The sequence below is a fragment of the Pleurodeles waltl genome, chromosome 8, assembly GCF_031143425.1.
Source record: "Pleurodeles waltl isolate 20211129_DDA chromosome 8, aPleWal1.hap1.20221129, whole genome shotgun sequence".
NCBI classification, from domain to species: Eukaryota; Metazoa; Chordata; class Amphibia; order Caudata; family Salamandridae; genus Pleurodeles; species Pleurodeles waltl.
In genome coordinates this window covers 122,336,801-122,363,251 of record NC_090447.1, presented here as the reverse complement: position 1 = coordinate 122,363,251, position 26,451 = coordinate 122,336,801, and the positions used below count along the sequence as shown (strand labels likewise).

At 43.0% G+C, this 26,451-nt stretch overlaps 1 protein-coding gene across 1 annotated transcript in view; it reads right to left on the bottom strand.

Moving 5' to 3' along the window:
- MYO7A (myosin VIIA) overlaps positions 1-26,451 on the bottom strand; it is a 434,990-nt gene that overhangs the window by 152,767 nt on the left and 255,772 nt on the right. The window contains exon 33 of the mRNA XM_069203910.1: positions 232-349. Coding sequence (XP_069060011.1) covers positions 232-349 — 118 coding nt within the window. The remainder of the gene's footprint in view (positions 1-231; positions 350-26,451) is intronic.

The following is a 26,451-nucleotide window of genomic DNA, read 5'->3' as shown; positions in this document are numbered from 1 at the left end:
TGAAAAACACTTTTTTATACATCTAACCCCTAAGTGAGGAACTCAGATAAATGTTGTATATTTAAGTGATTAAACCAGATTCCTGGGACTGTACTGGGTAGCCCTGCTGTTATTTCTTTTTAAATTGTAATATAGACTGAAGTGATTTAAATTTAAAAAGTCCTAAAAACATGACTTTTGTCAACATTTATAAGCCAAAAAACAAAAAGAAATATGAAAATATGCATTTACCTGAAAATTTAAAGGCCTCATAAAACCTAGAAAATAGCAAAGGCCACTTAAAGCGTGCAAAATCAACAACATCTTCCTTGACCTTCTGAGGGTCTGTTCTCTTCTGTGTATAAATGCCCTGTGGGTAAAAAGAAGAAATATATTTGAAAGGGAAACATCCTGAAGCTGGCAGAATGAAATGCTGCACTGAACGTGTAGACTTCTCTTTTGTCTACAGCTGAAAAGCTGTCAAACCGTGTTAATATTTTGTGGTGTATAATATAGAATTTGAACAAATCCACTACTGTGTGCATTAGAATAGCCCCATATGGTTGGCTAAATGTTACACTCTAAATGCTGGATCTGGGACATCTGGATCTGAGTCCTGATTTCCCCACTTGACAAAATTGTGTGGTCCTGAAACTATCACTCTCTAAGTCCATTTCAGTTTTCTTCAAGAAAAGATATGATTCTAGCTGTGTTTCCCTTCACACTGCCCACTTTACAAGAATGTTTATTCATTCTTTATGTTTTACTCCACATTCAAGCACGGGCAGATGTGCACTGAGCTCATCTATTTGATAACCTCTAATGCAATCGTCAAGAAAAACATCAGTCGTAACCCACCACCGTAAGTATTTTGCTACTGCTTTGTTTTTTCATGTGTGAACCACATAAACTCCTCTAGCTTGCCTCATACATACAGGCCACACTTGATCCTTCCCCAAATCCAACAATAAAAATTCTAGTTATGGTTGTGTTGGCAATGGGATCATCTAGTGGTTTTCTCGGTTAAATATTTTTGCTATTGTACTTTAGCATTCATATACAGTTTACTATCCTTAGGCGGGTTGCTGAAGCCCTTCCCCTACAAGTGCAACATATAACATGTACAGGGTGTGTGGTTGGACATGTATTTGTTGTCTTAGTATTGAGCCCATGTGGTAAGTGTTTCCAAGTCCTGTTTTATAACCGCTGAGGTTCAGGTATCGTTTTATGGTACGCAGTGCTTAGGACTGTGGTGAATAAAAGAAGTGTAAAGGACAGAAGTGACTTACATTTTGAGATAGGCTGGGAGTATTAGCTAAGGAATGTGACTTTTACAATTAGTTTTTTTTATCATGCAGCACCTTTACCACACAATCTTTACTACACAGTTAAGTACCACACAGCCTATTTTACAATGCAGTGCTTTATCATGCATGCAAGTTACCATATTTTTTTTAATGACATAGCACACACAAATACAAAAGAGCACACACAGACACACACACATGCTCAGGTGTCAAGGGTTGATAATTAGATTGGGTGAAAGGATAGTAAGGGTTTATTATGTTTAAAGGATGATGGACATAAGTAAATACTGTCAATGAATTTTAGGTTTAAGGGATCACTAAGAGTAAAGGGTGGTAAAAGGTTTTTAGGTTCAGGGGTTGGTGGGGTTTAGGGGGTGCTAAGCGGGTTTAAGGTAAAGCTAGGAGTAGAGGGTGGTAAGGGGTTTTAAGGTTTAAGGAGCAGGTCGGCTATAAAGGGCTAGCAATAGGTTTAAGGGATGGATAGAGATACAGAGTGGTATGGGATTGGGGGAGGGAGAGCTTTAAAAATAAATATATATATGTCCTTACATATTACATCACTCATGGCATATTTATTTTAAAGGGGAGGTGGCTGCCCTCCCTAACTCCCATCCCGCAGGGCCTTGTGTATTTTAAAGGGGGGGGGGTGCGTGGGCTGCTCCCCAAGCCTCGTTGGGCCTCGCTGATCCTATCCACGAGGGCCTTTTTAATATTAAAGAGGAGGCCGTTTTTGGCCATTGGAACACCATCCCCAGGGTCCCAATGGGTTAATTAAGGGGAGTACATTTTGGCCCCATGGACCCCATCCCTAGGGACTCTATTTTAAAAAGGTGTATGCCCGGGTGCCCACCTGGAGCACCCATCAAACACCACGTTGAGGGACGTGGCGTGAGGTCCTGGGCCCTCTTGGCCCCAGGCAGCACCCTGCATGGTGTGGGAGCTGGGATTGCTCCTACCCTCAGGGAGCAACTATTTATGCTGCTTTCTCTAGGCGGGAGAAATCTGTTGATCTGTTTCCATGCCCGCATCATTGCAGGCAGGGAAACAGAAGTCTGTCCCCGGACAACGGGAACATTTTTAATGCTCCCGCCTGCTGGAAGCAAACTATCTATTGGTTCCCATTTGGCCGGAGTTTGACAAATGCTCCTGCCAGGTGGGAGCAAACCTGCCCTGCCTGCCCGCCTGCCCTGGTGCAAGCAGGGAAAGTGCTGTATCCCTCGGGAGTGGCTGGGTGGGTTGCCCTGGGCTGTGCGGTCCACCCTCCTGTTAAAAAGTGACGGCCCTGGACGATGGGTTCCCCAGGACCTTTTAAAAGCTTGGGAAATTGAGCATGGGGCCCCCTCCTCTTAAAAAAAATACATTGGGCCCCCGTGGAATGGCCAAATACAGCTTGGGGAGGAAGGCTGAGCGTTCCCTCTGTATAATTAGCAAGTCGTATCCCAGAAGATGGGGTACCTGGGGCTTAATACAGCTCAGGGAAGGGGGCCACGTACCTCCCTCCCCATTTTTATAAATTGAGCCCTGAGGGATGTGTTCCTCAGGGCCCAATACACCTCAGAGAGAGGGGCTGCCCCCTCCCCTCTTAAGTAAACATTGCAGCCCCTGGTTGCCATTTTTGCAGGATCACAGCAAGAAGTATCTTTTTTTTTCAATTTTGGACACAGGTGGGAAGGGGTCACTCTGAGTCCCCTCCATGGGGTATAAGTTGGCAGGGTATCCGTACCCAGCATATATATCACTTTTTTGAAAGTTAAGGACAGGGGACAAAGTCCCTGAGTCCTGTAATGGCCGCCAGCAACATTTTTCTGATGTTGTGGGCAGCCAATCATAGTGTTCGCCCCCGAGGAGTCAATATCCCACAGAAGCCAATTGGCCCAAGGGAAAAAAAAAGCTTTCTGGGCCAATCAGAATGCCCCATATATAAACTGAAACTCCCGCAAGACTCTCGCAAGCCTCTCACAGACCCACCGCCCAGATTTGCAAATATTTTTTAAACCTAAATTCCTCAATAACTACTGAACAGATTTACACCAAATCACAAAAAGCACAATCTGCGTAAGAAGATCTAGCTTCCTGCCAAATTTAGTGTAATTCCGTTCGCCAGCATATCTCAGCAATTTTTGCAGTAGTAGTTCTTAAAGAAGTCTATGAAAAATGCATTGGGATTTCGCATTTTGGGACCCCCCTTTTTCCTCACCCTCCACTTGACGGATCATCCTGAAACTTTCCATGAACAAACTAGTCAAAAGGTAGCATCTTTTTGAAAGGTTTTGTGGAGACTTGTCAAAGGGGGCCCAAGTTATTAGCAACCCAATAAACGCATTTCCTATGGAAATGTTGACTTAACTATAACTACCCAGAGCCATATATATAAATATATAAAAAACAGTGGCAGTTGCTACTGTGCATTTATAGATAAGACCATCCTCCCATAGGAAATGGATTTTTTTGTTTGCTAATAACCTTGGCGCAGTTTGACGAATTAGCACTATGTTTCCCCCCCCCAAAAAAAAGGTTAATCGACTTCAGCTCCTTTCTGAAAAGTTTCGGGGTGATCCTACAAGCAGGACTCTGAGAAAAAGCAGAGGTCCCAAAACTTGTTTTCTCCTTTCCATAGGAACATTTAACAGTGATACAGCAAAAACGGTTGAACGGAATTCCAAGAAATGTGGTAGAATGTTAGATCCTGGTCCAGAAAGCGTGCCTTTTGCAATCTGTTGTAAATCCGTTTAGGGGTTTTGTGAAATTAAGATAAAAAATGTATGCATATAAAGTGGCACAGTACTTCTGCAAAGAATCCGTAGAATCCCACAGATCCGCTAGGCCAAAACAGGCAATCTCATTGGCTTGCTGCAGACAGAGGAAAATGTTGTGGCCGCAAACTTGGGAAACTGTGATTCTTTCCTGTGTTCCAGAATTAATAAAAAAACAAGGGGGTAGGGCAGCGGTTAAAAAATAAGAAAAATATTTGTTCGGGAGTTTCAAGTATCCACGTTTGGAGAGTGTTCACTGCCTACGAGGGGGATGGGCGGCCAGGCCCTGCGCAGATCCATAAGGCGTTGGGTGCAGCAACGCGCATGGCCAAGGGCCATGTGCGTTGTGGAATTGGAGCATTGTGAAAGACTGGGTGCAGGACCTGGCCACAAGCGCAGCATGGAGTTGGCATAGTAAGGTATGATAATAAAACAGTACTTTACATTTAAAAAGTAGAAATTCACTGAAAAAATAAATGTTAATGTGCCTTTCCCTAATTTTATACGGATTTTGGATAAGGTTCCTGCATACAACATATGCTAGGAGCCTGTATGCGGGAACAAGCAGAACTCCAATATGGTGCCAGCTGAGGATTCTACCGCATACTTAGTCCAGCCAATGGAGAGAGGCATCCCTGCTGGGATACTCAGCGTCACTGTGGTAGGACACGGTGGTATGCAGACTGCGTCGTCGTAAGGTAAGGAGAATATCTTACAACCTCAGAACACCAGGTAAGATCCCCACCTCCCACACATCCTTCAATGAGAGTAGGAGGTAGGATATATTCTCCTATTCAGTTCAGAGGCACACTAATAAGGCAGAGGTAGACACTGTTGGCCACAGCCCATATGAAAGCTATGAGGTGGGAGATAGCTGCTCTTGGGTACACCCTATAACATTTCTAGGAGGTAGGGAGAATCGCTCCCTGATTTTACCCATACTAAAAGGTGTGGAAGACACACAGAGAAAAGACAACTTTCTGTGTAAAATAAATCTACAGAGTGAGGACAACCACCACTATTAAATAACATGAACATTCAGACTAAACTGGTTTCAGAGCAACATACTACAACCCTCAGGGTAACAATACCTATAACCATCACCAAGCAAGGAATCAAGAGATCTGCAAGAACACCTAAGCCACGAAACACTACTACTAATGCACCAACAAGAGAACTACAAACACAGAGCTCACCTAAGGACTCATCAGTAACTATCCTCAGAACAGCACATTCCAAGTGGAGGAATTCTACAAAGTCACTCACCAAGAGGAGACTCAAGACAAAAGGATGGAAGGCATGATTGCTTGGATGCCTGATCGCCCCTTTCCCATCCAAACCCCATGCCGACCCAGTAGCATCAACCCAGCCACCCCACATTCAGCCCTACCAGCATGTAGATCTGAACCCCCTTCTTCACAGATGACCATGAATTATTAACACATCAGCACTCCAACACCTCTACTTTTATCCTCCTTGCCTTCATTTCTCCTCTAGTACCCACCATCACCCCTTCATTGACAACAAGAAAACAAAGAATCAGCAATTAAATTAGCCATTGTTCAACAGGAGATTCATAAACAAGAACTGCTTCAATATAGTTGATCTTCTCTGAGAACCAAAGCCAGAATGCATTCATCACAGAACCATGACTCAGCAACAAGTCTGCGCCCATCTGCCACTAAGCTACCCCACCTGTATATGTGTTACCAGCAAAAATCATACTGGCAAAGTGGGAACAGACATGAAAGTCATTCAAAAGAAATCAATAAAGGCATCCCTGCATCTGTGATGTCAACAGAACAGACTGAGAATACCTGTTAGTTAGATGTCATCCCACCCTAGATATCACCTGGTCCTTACTCATAATGCCTTCCTGCCAAGAAACATTTAAAGATATATTACCGTGCACAGTACCAGGTCCCTACTGAAACACCCTAACTTATATTTCCTGGGAGACCTTAGTATCTGGGAGCAATTTTCATTACTTTCAGTCTAGAGGCATTCAACTGCCAGCAAATTGTATCAGGCCACCCTCATGCTGCTGGTCATATATTGGAAATCATATTCCCCCCTTTGGACAAGGCATGTATAACTGATAAGTCCCTGATCAACTGGTGTGACCACCCTATCATCTCTTTTAAAATTTTCATGCCAGACAGGAACAATTTATGCCAAAGGCAACACTCAACACCACCACCAGATATAGACAATGGAAGAAACTGGACCTACCAGCTCTTTAATGCCACCTAGAAACCACTTCAATCAATGTGGATCCATAACATGTATCCTTCTTTTACACATTGATTTTTTTCATGACTGGTCTACCTGATGCCATTAAAAACCTCTTCCTGGACTGGACAACTCTAAGAGAAAAACACGTGGAATAACGACAAATTTAAACAAATGAAAACAGAACTCAGTGCTCTATGACAAAAGTTATGGAAATCAAGGAATGAAACAGACAAGGTTCTTCTGTGTGATATAACAATATACAAAGCAGCTATGAGGACCACCAAAATATGCCACTAATCCACTCATGTCATGGAGGCAGATTGCTCATCAAAGAAACTCTAAAAGATCCTTGAAGATTCTGTAAACCTAAAGTGCCAGAATTTACAGACCCCATCAACACATCCTTCTATGACAAAAATGCCACAAAATTCATATCAAGAATAGGGAAACTTACCATAAGAACAAAACAGCCAATGTATGGATGACTTGAATCTGCCTATCCTAGCCCTCTGTACAATGCTCTCAGACATCATCAATGCAACTTGATCATCAGGATTATCCTTTGGGTTGTGTTGCTTGAAAAATCTCTAAAGACATCCTTCAAAAAACTTGTGCAGAAGAAGTAACTAGAAACATTCTAAAAAATCATTGGGGCTTAGACACTTCTTCCGGAACTAAAAAACCTTATACATCAAACCATTCATCCAGAAGATTAATCTTAACATGTTTAACCCAGCAAACGACTGGTCACTATCCAGTGGCCCATTTCTGGGAAAACTATTTAGAAGAACAGTGTTTTTACAACTCTACCATTGTACTATAGCTAATAACCTGATGTTAGATCAGCAATCTGACTTCAGACCTGGTAGCATATCCACCCAGATATCTATTTGGGATGGTCTATAACTTACTGCGGACAAAATTCGGTTGCAGCTCTGCTACACATTAATCTATCAGCAGCACTTGACACAGTCTACCAACTGACTCTTCTACACAGGCGTAACGATATCAGAATGTGAGCAAATGCACTACAGGGAGTGCAGAATTATTAGGCAAATGAGTATTTTGACCACATCATCCTCTTTATGCATGTTGTCTTACTCCAAGCTGTATAGGCTCGAAAGCCTACTACCAATTAAGCATATTAGGTGATGTGCATCTCTGTAATGAGAAGGGGTGTGGTCTAATGACATCAACACCCTATATCAGGTGTGCATAATTATTAGGCAACTTCCTTTCCTTTGGCAAAATGGGTCAAAAGAAGGACTTGACAGGCTCCAAAAAGTCAAAAATAGTGAGATATCTTGCAGAGGGATGCAGCACTCTTAAAATTGCAAAGCTTCTGAAGCGTGATCATCGAACAATCAAGCGTTTCATTCAAAATAGTCAACAGGGTCGCAAGAAGCGTGTGGAAAAACCAAGGCGCAAAATAACTGCCCATGAACTGAGAAAAGTCAAGCGTGCAGCTGCCACGATGCCACTTGCCACCAGTTTGGCCATATTTCAGAGCTGCAACATCACTGGAGTGCCCAAAAGCACAAGGTGTGCAATACTCAGAGACATGGCCAAGGTAAGAAAGGCTGAAAGACGACCACCACTGAACAAGACACACAAGCTGAAACGTCAAGACTGGGCCAATAAATATCTCAAGACTGATTTTTCTAAGGTTTTATGGACTGATGAAATGAGAGTGAGTCTTGATGGGCCAGATGGATGGGCCCGTGGCTGGATTGGTAAAGGGCAGAGAGCTCCAGTCCGACTCAGACGCCAGCAAGGTGGAGGTGGAGTACTGGTTTGTGCTGGTATCATCAAAGATGAGCTTGTGGGGCCTTTTCGGGTTGAGGATGGAGTCAAGCTCAACTCCCAGTCCTACTGCCAGTTCCTGGAAGACACCTTCTTCAAGCAGTGGTACAGGAAGAAGTCTGCATCCTTCAAGAAAAACATGATTTTCATGCAGGACAATGCTCCATCACACGCGTCCAAGTACTCCACAGCGTGGCTGGCAAGAAAGGGTATAAAAGAAGGAAATCTAATGACATGGCCTCCTTGTTCACCTGATCTGAAACCCATTGAGAACCTGTGGTCCATCATCAAATGTGAGATTTACAAGGAGGGAAAACAGTACACCTCTCTGAACAGTGTCTGGGAGGCTGTGGTTGCTGCTGCACGCAATGTTGATGGTGAACAGATCAAAACACTGACAGAATCCATGGATGGCAGGCTTTTGAGTGTCCTTGCAAAGAAAGGTGGCTATATTGGTCACTGATTTGTTTTTGTTTTGTTTTTGAATGTCAGAAATGTATATTTGTGAATGTTGAGATGTTATATTGGTTTCACTGGTAATAATAAATAATTGAAATGGGTATATATTTTTTTTTTGTTAAGTTGCCTAATAATTATGCACAGTAATAGTCACCTACACACACAGATATCCCCCTAACATAGCTAAAACTAAAAACAAACTAAAAACTACTTCCAAAAATATTCAGCTTTAATATTAATGAGTTTTTTGGGTTCATTGAGAACATGGTTGTTGTTCAATAATAAAATTAATCCTCAAAAATACAACTTGCCTAATAATTCTGCACTCCCTGTATAATGAATTGTTTCCTACCTCAAGAAAAAGCTTGAAATTTCCACCCCCTTGCACATCAGTTCCTCCCACCCTTCACTGTGGAGTTCCCCAAGGTCCATTTTCCCCATTCTCTCATTCAACATGTACCTCTCTCCTTCATCGGACCTGAGCCAATCCTTCAATTTCTCATGCCACAAGTATGTGGATCACACTAGTAATACTTAAACTTTATTTTGGACGAATAACCATATAAGTACAATAAAATAAAAACATATATAAAATTGACCATGCAGATACGTACGACTACAATCACACAAACATAGCCATCAAATAAAGCAGCCTAGATTCCACCGGAGCCTCTAGAAAGTTTTTGAGGTAGATTAAAAGGGTCCACCATGCCAGCTCGAATGTCCAGGCCAGCTTCAAGTATTTTAGAGTCCTGTAGGCAAGCTACTGACATGATGCTCTTAATCTATTAATTAACCAATTAATATGTAGACAGTTCTAAAACAATATAAAATATAAACCCTAAATCGGCTTCATGATACAAACACTAACCATACTTAAGCCCAATTACCATAAAACCCAACCCTCCAACCAAGAACAAAGGCAAATAAAAGCTTCTTTCATGTGACTTATTGCTGCTTTCATGTGACTTATTACTCAATGACATTCAGTCGTTAATATCAGGAGTAGATAGTTGGCATTCTTACAACTATCACATTGGCACCTCTGAGCGCTATAATGTGCACTTATACCATTTATACCTCTTCCGAGCAAAACAGATTAGAAGTTCCCCAAAGGCAACCCTTTTGATCTTATTTTTCATGTCCACTCCAAGAAACGTGCTACCCCAAAAACTATTATTTCCTTCTTATCACTTTTCAGGATTCTCCATGCCTCCCAGTAATGCCTCATTGTCCTCCAGCTTTGCACAGAGGGGTTATATATTTCTTCCTTGGCAGTGAATATCTGGGGGAGAATAACAAGACATTATCTACTGATTCTATTTCCTGTGGACAGTACGGGCAGTGCGCTGGGGAGCAACCTAGTTGATCTCCTTTTGTTCTAAATGATCTTAATGGTAATGTGCCACTTCTAAAATGTAAATATAGAAGCTTAGCAGCAAGGGGTTAAATTATATCCATATATAGTTCAAAGTTTGGTGAGCATTTATGGCTCAAGAACTGTCCAGTTAGGCTCCCCTCGTTGTAGTCAGACCAGACTCGCACCATGACATATTCCCAATACACTTTTTTTTTTAGTTCCAGGGTAACATTTTTAGCCATTTCCACTGGAGAATTCCATTTTCAGTACCTCACACTGATTCTTAACATGATTCAACCATGGAGATTGGACATGTCTATCCCATGACATTAGATCTATCAAAGACTCCCTGTAGGGCGCTAGCTATGTTGTTGACCAAATGAGAGGTCTTAGAAAGGCCACCTTATGAATACAATTCAGAGCTAGGTCCAACCTCAATGGGACAAGAGGAGTGCTCAGCAGTAAGTTGAAAAGGCCCCTGATAAATTTATTCTCAACTGTAGTGAGTATGGTTGGGTCAACATATCCTCAAATCTCCGCCCATTAATGGCTGTTGCCACCGCAGTAGCTCTATAGATTTCCAAAGCTGGTGACACTGCGCCACCAGCGATGGCCTTATATTTCCTGTCAATTAGCTATGCTCTCTGAATGAGGGCTGGTTTACTCTTCCCCATTTGCGACCCCCAGGTCAAGGTGTCAGTCACTCATGCCCAAATAGTCAAAGTGTTTGACCTGTTCTATTGGGGAACCCTCAATCATCATTCTGCCTCTAAAGGACTGGTGTGGATTAATTCCCATATATTTTGTATTTGACGGATTAATTTCTAGGCCCCTGATTTTACAAAAGGCGGCAAAAGCATCCAGTTCTCTCTGTAGACTCACAGGGGTTCTTAAGATTAGTAGAGTATCGTCCGCAAACATTAGAATCTGGATACTCCAGCAATCCTTGGTGCATCATGTTTGCAATCAGAAAATCATTTAACTGCCCTGTTAATACATAAACTAAAATGTGCCATCCCTTTTTTAATCCCCATTTAATTGGGATCTGTTAAATCTCCTCCACTGTTCCACCTCACCCTTGCATAAGTATTGGTATGCAGTGCTCTTAGAATCCAAAGAAGTTCTCCAGGTAGCTCATATGCATCTAAGACCCTCCAAAGATTGTCTCTCGGTACCAGGTCAAATGCTGACCTTAGATCTATAAAGGCGACATAAAGATGATCCCTCTTCAAGGTGACATGTTTCCAGCATAGCACCTTGAAGCGGAAAACCTGGTCGAGGTTATTGACTTTTTTTCTAAAGCCCGCCTGAGCGCCCTCAAGGATATGATTATCAGAAATCCATGTTTGTAATAGGGCCAGGACTAGCCTACAGAACATTTTCTACGTATTATTGAGGAGACTTACGGGTCTATAGTCAGAAAGCAGGCCTCTGCTCCCCTTTCTATAGATTGGTATTAGAACAGCACCATATCAGGATGAAGGGATATTATTACCCCTTATGATAGCATTGCCCAGATGATTAAGGTAAGGGAGCCAGACTTCTGGGTGTGACAGGTAAAGATCATTGGGGATACCATCCAGACCGGGGGCTATCTCTCTTTTCATTTGTTTCAGGGCATTTGTCGTTTCAGCTAGGGAGAAACATAGGGACTCCCTATCTATGTTATCCCCAGCCCCTACATTACTAGTTGTCACTGCATGGTCTGTAGCTAATACCTTTGCCTTGTCCTCATCCTGAGGTTTCCCTGATCCCACTCACTATAGAGAACTCCAAAATGGGCAACCCACTGATCTGGCTGTATTACTGCCTCTAGGTGATTATCGATTGCACCTGTGCCAGCTGCCAGTATTTTCCAAAAAGGCTTTGGGTTACCATTCTCAAGGGTATTCAAAAGTTCTAGCCACTGTGCCCATTCCCAGCTTCTTTTAGCTTTTGTTAATGTGGTTTTATAACTTTTCCTAGCAGAAAATATTTCTAAATGTCTACCTTTCTTTACAGAGTCCAATAGCCGATGCTTGGGAAGGTGACATTCTTTACTAAACCAGGTGTGCACATTTTTTTTATGGCACTCTCTCTTCCCAGTTTTAACAGAAAATGGCCTTACTTGTTCGACTAAATGGCAGTGCACAGTTACAAAATCCAACTTTGCCATTCCTAATATTTCTATTGATGACAAGTTTTCCACGAAGATCTAATATATTTGCATCTGTACTGCAGAACTGGTAGCTATTTCCTGCTCATTTAAAATTTCTCCTATTGTTTGCTGTCTCCACAGGGCTTTTGAAACTTAAAGATGGCAAATTTGCACACTTGAAGATGGTGGATAACACTTTGACACCCAGGGCTTGATGGTCACTATCTGGTGTAGGGACAATTATCATGTCAACTAGAAAGGGCTATAGAGCCTGGTCCAACAATATATAATCGATTTTACTAGTTATGGACCCTCTTTTGAAAGTTGGGCACAGAGTGAAATCTGATCTAGTATTTCCATTAACCATTCTTAAACCCTGTTCTACCATTAAATCAGCTAACTGCTCGGCCACCATAGTCCAATTAGTTGCAACTTGATCAGGGGCCCTTGATCTTACATGTGAATAAAAGATTTGCCGCAACTTATATTGATCTTTCTTTTCAGTTATTATTAATCTAGTATTACAGTCACCAGTGACAATTTTCAATGTGCTCAGATTTAAATGATTCAACATATCTGAGAGGTAATCCACAATGGGGGTTTGAATACATGGGGGAACAGATCTAACATACGTATTAACAATAGCAATATATCTAGCCCCCTGTGGTGTGCTTATTTTTATCTCTACTCCCAGCAAGTCCCTGCTATTTGATGGAATAACTTTTGTTATTGGAAAGAGATCCATCCTTAACCATATCAATGAACCCCCTGACCCGTTCCCCAAAGCAGATAGAACCACATTGGCAAAAAATATCACAAAGCCACTTCTATATACCGGAGACACCTGCCACATTTCCTGGAAGAGAAAGATATGATGTTGATCAATGAACTCCCCCATTCTGGATCAGTAAGCTTTGCTCGAATTCCATCCAAGTTCCATGATAATAATCTAAGAGAATCATCACTCTCCTCCTTCTCTATTTTACACTGGCTAGAGGGGCGTTCCTTCCTCACTGTTCCAGATGAATTATTAACAGCAGTTGCCAAACTCCAGTAGGTTTCTCCACCATCCCAACTATCAACAAGTTCATGAATGGATGATGACTTAGTAACATTATGAATTCCTCTCCACTTACTGTTTGCTCAGGTTGCTATACTCCCCATATTCCCTTGTAGTCAGTCAATATCTTATAAATTTGAATACTCGTCAGAATTGAGTGTACTTTGTTGAGAACCCAGGAATTTGAGGGCCACTGTTGATATGTTGTCTATTTGAGAGTCTGGTACATTAAGCTTGAGTCTTAAATTTGTCTTTACATCTGGCCTAAACCTTAGCTCCAGGGCAATTAAGCCTTCTACCAGATTATGGGGGTCATTCCGACCCTGGCGGTCCATGACCGCCAGGGCCGGGGACCGCGGAAGGACCGCCAACAGGCGGGCGGTGCTTCCAGGGCCATTCTGACCGCGGCGGTAAAGCCGCGGTCAGAAAAGGGGAACCGGCGGTTTCCCGCCGGTTTTCCCCTGGCCCAGGGAATCCTCCATGGCGGCGATGCTTGCAGCGCCGCCATGGGGATTCCGACCCCCTTCCCGCCAGCCTGTTTCTGGCGGTTTACACCGCCAGAACCAGGATGGCGGGAACGGGTGTCGTGGGGCCCCCTAACAGGGCCCCATGAAGATTTTCACTGTCTGCTTTGCAGACAGTGAAAATCGCGACGGGTGCTACTGCACCCGTCGCACCCCTGCAACACCGCCGGCTCCATTCGGAGCCGGCTTCTATGTTGCAGGGGCTTTCCCGCTGGGCCGGCGGGCGGCCTTTTGGCGGTGGCCCGCCGGCCCAGCGGGAAAGTTGGAATGGCCGACGCGGTCTTTTGACCGCAGGGCGGTCATTCGGCGGTAACCGCATGGAGGGCGGCGACCGCCGCCCGCTGCGGTCAGAATGACCGCCTATGTTTCTTTAGTTTCAGTCCTATGTGATCATATTGAGTGTTGCTATCACTATCGTGCGTTGCGTACTGGATGACTTCCCTAATTATTGATCTGCAGCCTCTGGTGTATCTCAACCAGTGTATCACTTTATTGACCCATGACTTGTTAGTTTCCCAGGCTCCTCAATGAATTTTAGGGACATTTATCTATCATATAGATATCATGCAACTTGCTCCTGGCAATGTTAGTTTGAGCTATACTAGTGTTCATATGGGGGTTTTGGCCTCTTTATTTGAATACTGAATGGTTGTCTAGGGGTCAATTACACTTAGGTACACACTTCCCTTCTACCAGGTCTCCTCTAACACCATTATTACAGGAGATCAATTCTACTCTGCGATCATTCTTCCTAGTTGATTCATCTATTTTACCGTCCAGGGAAGTGGAACTCAAAGCAGTAGCTTTTATGATTGGTTTTCCCTTATTCACTTTTAAAACCTTACTAATATCTGCTAGCATGGTTGATAACCTTTCTAATTTCACATTTAGCACCTTAGCCAACCTACTCAATCAATCACCCAAACATGAAATCTCCCCCCTTAGTGTGTTTAGTTGTGCTGTTGTTTCTATTCCCCCCTCACTTGCAGTATTCTTAGAATGCTCATCATCTGCCTGCTCACATGCTGTATTATTTTCTAAAGATTCTAAAACTGCATATTGAATTGTGCATTCAATACTAGTTGAGAAGGTGGTGGGTTCATGATTTTTCACTAAATGGGGATTATGTAGAGGAATTGATAAATTACTCTCACAGGTGTTTGCCATGCCAGGAAAAAATGTTTTAGTCTTTCTACTAGCATCTATTAGATGTGTTTTATTGAAATACGATCTAATCCCCTTCTGTGTAGTCTGCCTCCCCCCTTTCTTGATTGAGCATCTCTTTCCTCCGTTGCTAATAAACCCTCAACTTCTTCAATTAAATCATCAATTTCGCTCAGAGTATAATTCTCTGAGGAGTGCTTGGGGATTTTTCTCACACCATCAGCCCCCTGTGGATTGCCTGTGGCTTTGCGTTTTCCCATAATAAAAGGGTTAACCAACTCTAAGTAAAACAGTATTAGGAGGTCTTGGCCTTTCTATACCTCTCCGTAAGGTCCTGCTCATTATAATTATTATTTTTAATACACAATAAAAGAGCAATAGTGCAACTTAAACAATTACACAGTCAGTAATACTGTACAACTTTTAGATTCTTGCTTGGGAGCTGTGGGCATCAGACAATCTAATCATAACGTCAATCTCTATTCCGTGAATTGAAATTATCCAGCAGTCAGCTTTACAGATCCAGTCAAGCCCTCACTGGCATGGATACTCAGACCTGTATTTTCAAAAGCAACAAGCAAAGCAAAGTTATCGGGCAAGTCTCAGTCCGAGGGCCCCTTGACTCGAGGATTGGGGAGGGGGGGTGTCCACTAAACAGATCACCTCATTCCCTAATTGCAATGCACCAAAGGCACACAAAGGCAAAAGCTGTAGAAAAAAACGTGCCTGAACAACTATAAGGCAGACAGTTATCGCTTGAAAATAGCAGCAAAGCCCAGTTCTAGGCACACTGACCGGGCATAGTATCCAAAAATAAAAAATAAAATAAAATGGCCAAGAGAGGTGGCCCTGCTTCTTCCTGTTGCTGAAGGGCGCAGGATGGGCCCGCCTTTGGCCCTGGCTTTGCCCGGGTGCGTCCAAAGCATGACCAGCGCCGCAGGAGTAATCCAGGTGGTCCTCCTGAGCAGTGGATATCTGGAACAGGTAGGCTCCCAGGCCTCCAGCAGTGTTCTTGATGTCTAAACACTAAAATCATCCTAAAAATGGATTGCCCGGAAGACCTGCAGGAATCTGGACTGGATGACTTCATTTGTGACATAAAAACCTGGATGCGCTTTCAACAATGGAGCAAAAATCAACCTATGGACATATGACCATTTGAAATTCGTGCTCCTCCAACCACTTCAAAAAGGTGTTGAAATTAGTAGAGTAGGGATCATGGATTAAACCCTTTCCCTGATAAAGTGCCAGAACTCAGGGACCCCTTGAACAAAGTCATTACAAGCACCTTTCATAAAATGAAAAACTTGCACTGGATCTTCCAATACCGTGGATATCAACAAAAGTGCAGACCATTCTCACACTTTTCATATCAAAGCTCAAATATTTGAATGTCTTCTATCCTGGTTTCTCACATTCATTATAGGTCACCTACAACAAAAGCAGAATGCTATAGCAAAACTACACCTGCACCCTAGGAAGCGAATCTCACCAAACCTACAATGACTCCACTCACTAAAAGTAGTGAGAGTATCAGTTTTCAAAGCACAAGCATTGCACACAGAGATTTCCATGGAAAAAGACCACTATACCTTCAACTAAAAGGTAAATTGTACAGACAAAAGAAACATCTTGTATCAGGCTTGACCTTCGGATTGTCTTACAATAAAGATTCCATTGGAGGGTCTTCTCTTTTGGTCCAAGCATCAAACGTTTGGAACTACCTAGAAGCCAAGATGTGCTGTATCTAAGAACACTTAACATTCATGAGAGAGGTGAAAAACAGTTTGCTCCTAAGATAGATACTCCCAACCCCAACACCCTGAACGACCATAATTCAGTAGAAAATAGCTATTGCTGGCTTCAGCCTTTAGCCAAACTCACTCCAAATGGGATGATCACCCCACAATAGCTACCTCCCTTGTGGCCTTCTGCTCTGTTAATCACTGAGGGGTGTCATATCATATTGGGACCAGGGTAGGCTACGGGATAAACAACCATTCCTTTTTAGCACACCTAAATAGACCTAAAGTAACTATAACTCATGCCCCTGCCATATACAGTGTTGTCATAAATGATGTCATTTCAGATATCACTAGGAAACTAGAGAGTTCATCTCTCGTGCAAAGACTAGAGGGGACTGACAACCAGACACCCCTGACTTCCCCATTGTAATCGTCCAGTTTTGTTCTTTTACAAGAAGAATGTTTGATACAACCTAACAACCTCTGGGTACCAGTTCTTATTGATTGTAGAGCGTTGAATGTTTACAGGAATATTTAGTGGACCTCACTTCACCATATTCCAACTAACAAAAAAGATGTACCAGTGGCTGTTGAATCTGTGTATGGAATTCTAGTGGCCTATTACTTAGTTGTAGAGGAAATTAAACCATTACTTCTCAGGATAGCTGTCTACTATGAGAACACTATTTTTGATTTGATATCTTCTCCTAGTTGTCCTATTATTTTGGCCATCAGTTGGTTAGCCAAACACAATCCATGCATCAAGCAGTCAGCAAAGACATTGTTTGTGAGATCTGGGCTTTGTATAGCCCATTGCACTGCTACCCAGTGCTTTTCTGAACATCTAGGAAATCCGTATGCTGAAAATATTCACTTTGTAGCTCTGATTAAAGAAATCCCTGGTAAATACAAATAATTACTTGATGTCTTTCAAGAATTTTCTACTAAAGAGTTGCCCTCTCATCAACCTTTTGATTGTGCTATCGACCTCCCCGACACCATCGTTCCCAAAGGACAAATCTTTTTCTTGCCACCTCCTGAAAGACAAGTCCTTAGAAATTACCTAGATGCTAATCTGGCTAATGATTGATTGCTCCTTCCAAGCCACCTTCTGGTGCTAAGAAAGGAACCTCTGAACTTTGACCCTATATTAATTACAGGGGTTTAAACAAGATAACTATTAAGGATCATTATCCTTTATCACTTATTTTTGACATTCTAAGTCATTCAAGGAGCGAAGGTTTTCACATAACGTGACCTAAGAGGAGCTTCCCTTCTCATTTGCATTAAATCTGGAAGTGAGTGGAAAATTGCCTTCCTGACTCCATTTGGGCATTTTGAATATTGAGTAATACCTTTTGGCTTATGTAACAATCTTGCTGTATTTAAATGATTTATGAATTCTAAATTCTCCGATCTGATTTGTCAATCTATGATAGTCTACATAGATGTTTTTTTTCCCAAGAAACCTATTCAACACACATTTCATGTTAGATAGGTTTTACAATGTTGTAGGGAGAACACGTTATAGCCAAACCCGAAAAATGTTTGTTAGAAAAAGAGTCTGTCAATTTTTGAAGGCTGTTCTTTTTTCTAAAGGAATTGTCATAGATTCTACAAAGGCGGAAGCGATTCTACACTAGCCCATTTTTTCTTCTGTAAAAGAGACACAGGGTGAGAGTTACAAACATTTTGCACTGAGTTAGCATCATGAATGTGATGCTAACCAGCACAAATGTTTTTTTACTAATTTATTTTCCAGAGCAAAGTACCTTAAAAGTAACGCAAAGCAGTGCGAAGCAATGCTTTGCATTACTTAGACCAATAGGGCATTACATGGGCGTTCCCATAAAACCACCCATGCCTTCTGATGCAAAACCCTATCTACAAACAATAGTAGACAGAGTTTTGCACCAAAAGTGAACGCCTTTTAAATGCAGGTGTTAAAAGGATAAATGTTTTCATTTCTCCTTTCTTTTCTGACTTTGCATGCATGCTGCACAGTGCAGCACACATACAAGGTGGGAAAAGTTTTAAAGTGTGCCTAAGCATAGTATTTTGTACTGGAAGCCACCCTTCCAGTACAAAACCCATGCTAGACTTATTCACATACCCTAGCAGTATGGCGCAAAGGTGTGTGCATGGCGCACAGCAGCTAAAATCAGTACCGGTGCTAGAGAGAGGGGAGGACAGAGCAATATCTCTGTAGATATGGTGCTCTCCTGCTCCCTCCCTGTCGCACAGTATTTTTCAATGCTGCACTGCACTGCGTGACTATTTGGTAAATCTGGGTAACAGAGCTTTCTCGGTTTGGCAAATTACTATTGTAAACTTATTAAAAACTTCTCTCAGCTCGTCACACCTACAACTGATCTATTAAGAAAAAACAAGGCTTTACCACTGGAACAAAGATGCAACTTTTACCTTTGAGAAACTCATCAAAGCCCCCATTCTACAACAACCGGATGCCTCAAAGCCTTCCACTGTAGAAACTGACGGCTGTGGTCTAGTCTTGGGAGTGGCGTTAGTTCAACAAAGTCAGTATGGAAAGGAAGATCCTATTGCTTTCATGTCCAAGAAATTCTCTCCAGCCAAAATAAACGATTCCATATTAGAAAAATAACTCTTGGCCATGAGGATAAACTTCTTAGAATGGAGACATTTTTTACTGGGAGCTTAACAGAGTTGTTGTTCAGGCAGACCATAGAAATCCTCAGGCACTGCAACAAGCCAAATTCAGAAGTAGCTGAAAAGCCCGCAGGTCATTTTTCTTTCGACAGTTTGATTTTCTACTCACATATATTCCTGGACCTGAAAATCGTGTTATTGCAGAATCCTGGTCTAGATGTTATCCAGAGACTGACAACTTTGAGACAATGGAAAGGATTAATGAACCTTAGGCTTTTCTCAATAATATAACATCCACCTTTGTAAAATCAGTCCGCCTAGTATCAAGTTATTTAAAAATAAATACATTGAAATAACTTAAACCTCATTTGCAGATAAGACATGACAATGGATTGATTTTTTGTTCAATTTAAACATTTTTTCTAACTAAGCCATCTCAAAGATTTGTTTTGCAACTATGCCATGATGTCCTAATCTCAGGACACCAAGGTCAACATGTAGTGAAGGATTGGTCAGAAGAAGGTTTTGGAGGCCTTCACTCCCTCAAGACGTCATAAGATTCATAAAAACCTGTGAAGTTTGTGCTCAAAGCAAATGCAAAACACAAAAAAGGGATTACTCGTCTCCTGAGGTACCTACTAGACCTTGGGGAATTATCTTGACTGATGTTATTGTAGATCTACCTTTGTCTGACATCATGGTAGCCATAGAATCATTCACTAAACTGGGCCATTTTTCTGCTCTTCATAAACTGTCAACTGCTTCCGAAATGGCTAACATTTTTTATGCACACATATTTTGACTCCATGGACTGCCTCAAAAGATCATTTCTGATTGTGATCCTCAATATGCTTCTAAGTTTTGGAAATCCTGGTCCACAAATTAGGCATTCAAAGGTCCTTGACCTATGGATTTCATCCTCAGACTAATGGCCAAACTAAAAGACTGAATACAACTCTTGAAGAGTTTCTTAGATATTATAAATCTGCTACTCAGGACAACTGGAAATCCCTCCCACCTGCAGCCAAATTGGCAGCTAACTATTCAGTCCACCCTTCCATAGGGTACTCTCCTTTGATAGGGTTTCACCTTTGCACCTTCCCTGAACCCCCTGATACTTTAGATCCTGCAGTACACGATCCATTGCAAAGGACAACAAAAGTTAAAAAGACTCTACTTCACAACTTACAAATTGCTAAAGATAAACAAAGGTCCCAGGTTAACAAACATAGATGGCCAGCTCCAGCTTATAATGTGGGTGAAAAAGTCTGGTTATCATCCATCAACTTACCATGTTCTATCTGTTGGCCTAAGCTCTCTCCCCCACATTACGGACCCTTTGAAATTTCTAAAGCTATAAACCCAGTTACTGTATGTTTGAAACTTCCTTCTTTACACATCTTTTCATGTATCTCATCTTAAACCTTACCTTTGTTGAATGGGTTCTCATGTTAAGAAAAAAACTGATCCTATTCTACTTGCTGGACAGCCTGAATATGAAGTTCAGGAAATCTGTGAATCACATTATTTTAGAAAGAAACTTTAGTATCTTACTGAATAGAAGGGCTATAACTAAGGCTCCCAGTTTTCCATTTTTACTGAATTTTGTACATAAATACAGACAGAAAACACTGTGTTTCCTGTCAGTATTTATTTTGTAAAGTGGAAAAATATAGAAAACTGGGCTTCTTTTGATTGACTCTTAATTATGTAATTCATGAATTCCATGTTAAAAACTGTGCACACTGATATCATCAGGAGTTAAAACAACCAATATGAGAGTTCGTTAAATGACTGGATTTTGGAACATATGTTTGTGCTATAATGCTAATATTTTTATGTACATCTAATTTTGTATTATATTTGGGCTGTTTAATTTACTAAAACCCGGCATTCAACAAAGAATGACTGCACATTTATTGGTTAAATAAATGTGATAATATATGAGTTATACGAGTTACTACTTAATTTTTTCAAAAGCACTTAATAAGTATGGATAAATACCAATAAGATTCTCAAAAAATAAATATGAATAAATACAGAAGTAAATGTAAAAAAAAAAGTAAAATAAAACTAGGAGCCCTAGCTATAAGACATGTGAACCAGCTGACCAGGTCCATGCTCTCCATTTGATTAAACAATTCTATTCCAAAAGTCCTTTTAGACTAGTACCTCATAAGGGGAGGCAGAGTATAAAGTATTCTCCTTATCTTACCCTGCCACGAGTTCTCATGCGGCTGTGCCAAGTTTACATAGTGCCGCGAGTCCCCCTGTGGCGGCGCTGAGTATCCCATCAGGGATCCCCCTCTCCACATGCTGGACTGATGATGCAGTAGCGTCCAAGTTAGTGACATCTTGGATTTCTGCAAGTTTCCGCATACACGCTCATGGCATACACTGTATGCAGAAACCTTAATCAAAATCAGCATAAAAGTAAGGAAAGGCACAGCTTGAGTAATTAGTGATATTCAGAAACCTACATTATTCCTTTATTGGCATACCTGTTTTGATCACTGCTCTTTCCCAATCTAAGATAACCAAACCTTTTTGTTGTTCTACACTATTTAAGGGAGTTCATTGTGTGGGCCAGTTGTGTCACAATTGTTCATTATTTTGCTCACTGTCTGGACTCCATGGACTTTTTTCCATTTTTCAGTCCCTGTATTTGCTAGTTCCTGTCCTTACTTAAGTTTTTTTCTGGTGTTCAGCTTTTTCCCTTTTTGTTGTGTCATTTTCTGGAGCATTGCTGGATAGCTTGTTTTCATTCTGGCAATGTCTCTGAAGATAAGCAGCCATTTCCCCAGAGGAAGAAGCTGATGTGAGCATCACCTAGACAACCAGCCTTTGACAGCTGTTTAGTTTCTGGCCCTATGAACTTTCTTGGCCTTAACAGGCACAAACAGGTAATGCCCTTTATCATGTAATGCCCGCATTGGCAGTGGTCAGCAAAAGGCCAGAATACTGATCCAAGGCAATCATTTCAAGACCACCATCAATAGTCAACTACAGGAGACTCTGAGCAATGTTCAACAGCTATGGAGAAGTAATCTTCTTTGGAAGTGATCATTGTGAAGCCCTAACAAATGACTTATACTAAACCACTGCAATATGATAGTGAGAAAAATAAAATTGGAACTATCACAATAGCGTGCAATTGAAACAAACTCTCATGCTAGTTAATTCAACTAGCCTCTCTGTCAGTCTTTTATAGGCATTTAGGGGGTCATTCCTACATTGGCGGGCGGCGGGTGCCGCCTGCCAAGCGGGAACCCCCAATTGGCCGCTCCGCGGTCAAAAGATCGCGGAGGCCATTCAGACTTTCCCGCTGGACCGGCGGGCCCTCGCCAAGGGAGCGCCCGCCGGCCCAGCGGGAAAGGCCCTGCAACATTGAAGCCGGCTCCGAATGGAGCCGGCTGTGTTGCAGGGGTGCGACGGGTGCAGTTGCACCCGTCGCGATTTTCACTGTCTGCTATGCAGACAGTGAAAATCATGCTGGGGCCCTGTTGGGGGGCCCCTGCACTGCCCATGCCAGTGGCATGGGCAGTGCAGGGGCCCCCAGGGGCCCCACGACACCCATTCCCGCCATCCTGTTTCTGGTGGTGAAAACCGCCAGAAACAGGCTGGCGGGAAGGGGGTCGGAATCCCCATGGCGGCGCTGCTTGCAGCGCCGCCATGGAGGATTCTCCCAGCCGGGGGTAATCCGGCGGGAAACCGCCGGACCCGGCTTTACAGCCGCGGTCGGAATGCCAGATGAAGCACCGCCAGCCTGTTGGCGGTGCTTCCGGCGACCTCCACCCTGGCGGTCATAGACCGCCAGGGTTGGAATGAGGGCCTTAGTTACTTAAAAGTTACAAAAAATACCTATATTATGCTTTGACAGTCATTGGCAAAGCTGTTGGTTTTGGTGTTCATACAAGCATAATGCTTTTAAACACCTTCCTGGCGCCATAGTCCCACATTAAAAGTAACACTGCTACAAAGTACTCCTGGGAAAATGTAACACTGACAGCTTCTATTATTTTGTGATTTGCAAATTCCTCTCATGCAAAGGAATCTTCACATGTGCAAGGCAAATTGTCTTTATTTTTCTGAATATTAGAAGATGTTTCCAATTGCAAAGCTATACAGTATAACAATCGTTTAGCTGCAACTTATCAATGCTTGTACATAGGTATTGTCACATAATGCATTACGTTTGACAATCATCATAATAAAGCTAGACATAACAAACTGACGTACTGATTAGAGTCGTCCACAGGTTGATAACCTAAATACCACTGAATGATGTACATGTTCCATACTATGATCAGAAAAACCAAACAATAACAAAGCTACAATTAACTAGGTGTGCAGCTAGGGTATGCCAAAAGATGCATGAGTTGGATTTACAAACTACAATCGGGCCAGAGCCGGCACAGCGGACGGGTCACCCATGAGACCCCAGTACAGACAGGGGGGGAACTACCCCGCCCGACACCACACTACACTGCTTTCCGACCGAGTATGCTCTCAATCCCCTCAAGAAATGCTGTCCAGTTTGGGAGGGTCAGATGAGGGGCCAGCCGGGGCATGTGACGATATTAATATTTGTTGTTCTGCCAGAACTCCATTGCGTAGGTCTGCGAGCCATCTTGACACTGGTGGGGTCGTGGCAGATTTCCAGCACATTGCTAAATGTCTTTTTGCTAGTATGAGCGCTAAGTCTAAGATTTTGTTTGCTGGTTTGTTCTTAGTGGTTCTGCGTGTTACGCCGAGCATAAAATGTGCCATGTCGCGACGCATGTTCCCCCCGTAAGCGTCTCGGTTATAGTTTCCCAATAATCAACCACTTGGGGGCAGGACCAGACCATGTGTAGAAAATCAGCATTCCCATTGAGGCATCTCGGGCACCTATCCACTGCAGATGGATAGATCCTCACCAACCTCGCAGGGGTGAGGTATGTGCGATGTAGATAATTAAACTGAATGTATTTGTAGTGGGCATTCATTGAAATCATTTTCGGGCCCATGAGGGCTTGTTCCCATTGTGAATCTGTGAGTTCCCTTTGGAGCGTTTCCTCTCAGTATGCACGGAGCAATGTAAGGGGACATTTATCATCTATGTGTAGCGCTTTGTAGATGTTTGTGATCGCCTTCGTCTCACCCCCATGTGTCAGCAGTGTCTGGAGCAATACCGATGTATCAGGCTCCCTGGGCATAGCGCCCCAGTAGATTGCCGCAAGGCGAGTCAATGCCAGATAAGTAAGAAAGGTGCCCGGAGACACACTGAAATAATTCACTGAGCTAGTAAACTGGATCAGCATATGGTCCTCAAAGAGGTCGCCCCACTCCACTATTCCTGCAACTTCCCAGGCAGTCGCCATTGGTTTATGCAGAGTATTAGCACAACCCGGCAGTGCCCACAGAGATAGTTGTGGTGCATAGGGGAATACCTGCCTCAATTTATGCGTGTACCTGAGCCAGCACTTCTTGGCATTTCTCATTAATAAATTACTATAATCGAGTGGCGTGTCACGGTTTGGAATCATTAACCAGCTTAACAGTCTATCTGTGCCTCCTTGTTTGTATGTGGGGCATAGTTCGTACAAGTTTTGCCCTGCTAGCCAACGCATAGGCCATTGGAGTTGGGTCGCTACGAAATAATGCTGAAAATTTGGGGCACCCAGGCCTCCCTCCAACATAGGTGCATAAAGCTGGTTTAATGTTACCCGGCTTCTACCTTTACCTAAGGTAACACAACTCAGCAAACCATTTATTTGGGAGGAAAATTGGGAGAGCCGAGAAGTGGTATAGCAATCTTGGGAGCACCAGCATCTTAGAGATGGCTAGTCTGCCCAATGGGGAGAGCGGGAGGGAAGCCCAGAATTGTAGCAAAGACCTCGCTCCTGTCAGTACACTAACTATATTTGCTTCTATTAAATCTTTTTCCTCGTGGTATATCCTGACCCTGAGGTATTTGATAGTGTTGCAAGCCTACGACAGGGAAGTGTTAGGTAATTGTTCGCATTGAGCCGTAGTCAGAGGCGTAAGAAGGAACAAACAGGACTTCGCCCAATTTACCCTGAGGCCGGACACCTTGCCAAACCCCTGCAGCAATGCCATAAACTGGGGCACGACCGCAACAGAATCGCGAAGGTATACCAGCGCCTCATCCGCGTATAGCGAGACGACGTGCCATACCCCTCCCATGTACAGTCCCTAATCAGGCGCTCTCATTCTCAGGGCTTGCGCCCAAGGGCTCCATTGCTAGCGCAAAAAGAAGTGGTGACAGGGGGCATCCCTGTTGTGTCCCATGTCCAATATCGAAGGGTTTAGAGATCACAGCACCCGTCCTCACTCGGGCTAAAGGTGCCTGATATACAGAGTTATCCATTTCAGGAAATTAGGCCCGAAGCCCATCTTTTGCAATACCCTCAGCAGATAGACTCACCCCAGTGTATCGAATGCTTTTTCTATATCCAGTGAGGCCACCACAGTGTCCCTCTCCCTCACTCTCGCCCAGTCCATAATAGAGAATAATCAGCAAAGGTTGAGGAAAGTGCTTCCGCCCGGAATGAATCCATTCTGGTCAGAATGAACTAAGCCAGGGATTATGGGCATAAGTCTGTCCACTAACATACAGCTCTTGTAATCAGAGTTAAGTAAAGATAGCGGCCGGTATAACTCCAACAGTAAGGGGTCTCTGCCTGGTTTGGGGAGGACTACCAACGTCACCTCCCTCAAGGAGGCCGGGAGGATCCCCTTAGCGTACGCTGCATTGTACATTGCCAGCAGTTTTGGGGCTAATATTGCCTGATATGTAGCATAAAATTCAATCGGCCACCCATCCGTGCCTGGTGTCTTCCCCCGCGCTATGCCTTTAATGACCTCCTCAATTTCTGTAAACTGTAAGGAAGCCTCCAATGCCTCCCTATCTGCAGGGGACACTCTAGGTAAGTGGAGGGAGCCCAGAAACTCCTCCGCCGCAACGCACTCCCCCGACTCCGAGGCTATGTAAAGTGTGGAATAATATTCATAAAATGCTGCATTCATTTCCTCCTGTGTGTTCAGTAGTTGGTCATTCCCACCCCGCAACACAGTGATTGGTGTTTGGGGGCGCTCTGACCGAAGGAGCCAAGCCAGCAGTTTGCCTGCCTTATCTCCCTCTGCATGTTTATGTGCTTGGTAGTCACTGTAATGCAGCCAGGCCAACCTGTCTAGTGCCTGTTGGTGAGCGATCCGTGTAGTCGCCAATGATGCGGCTGCCCTCGCATCTGTAAGTAGAAGTTGCTCATAATGTTGCAACTCGGATTCTAGG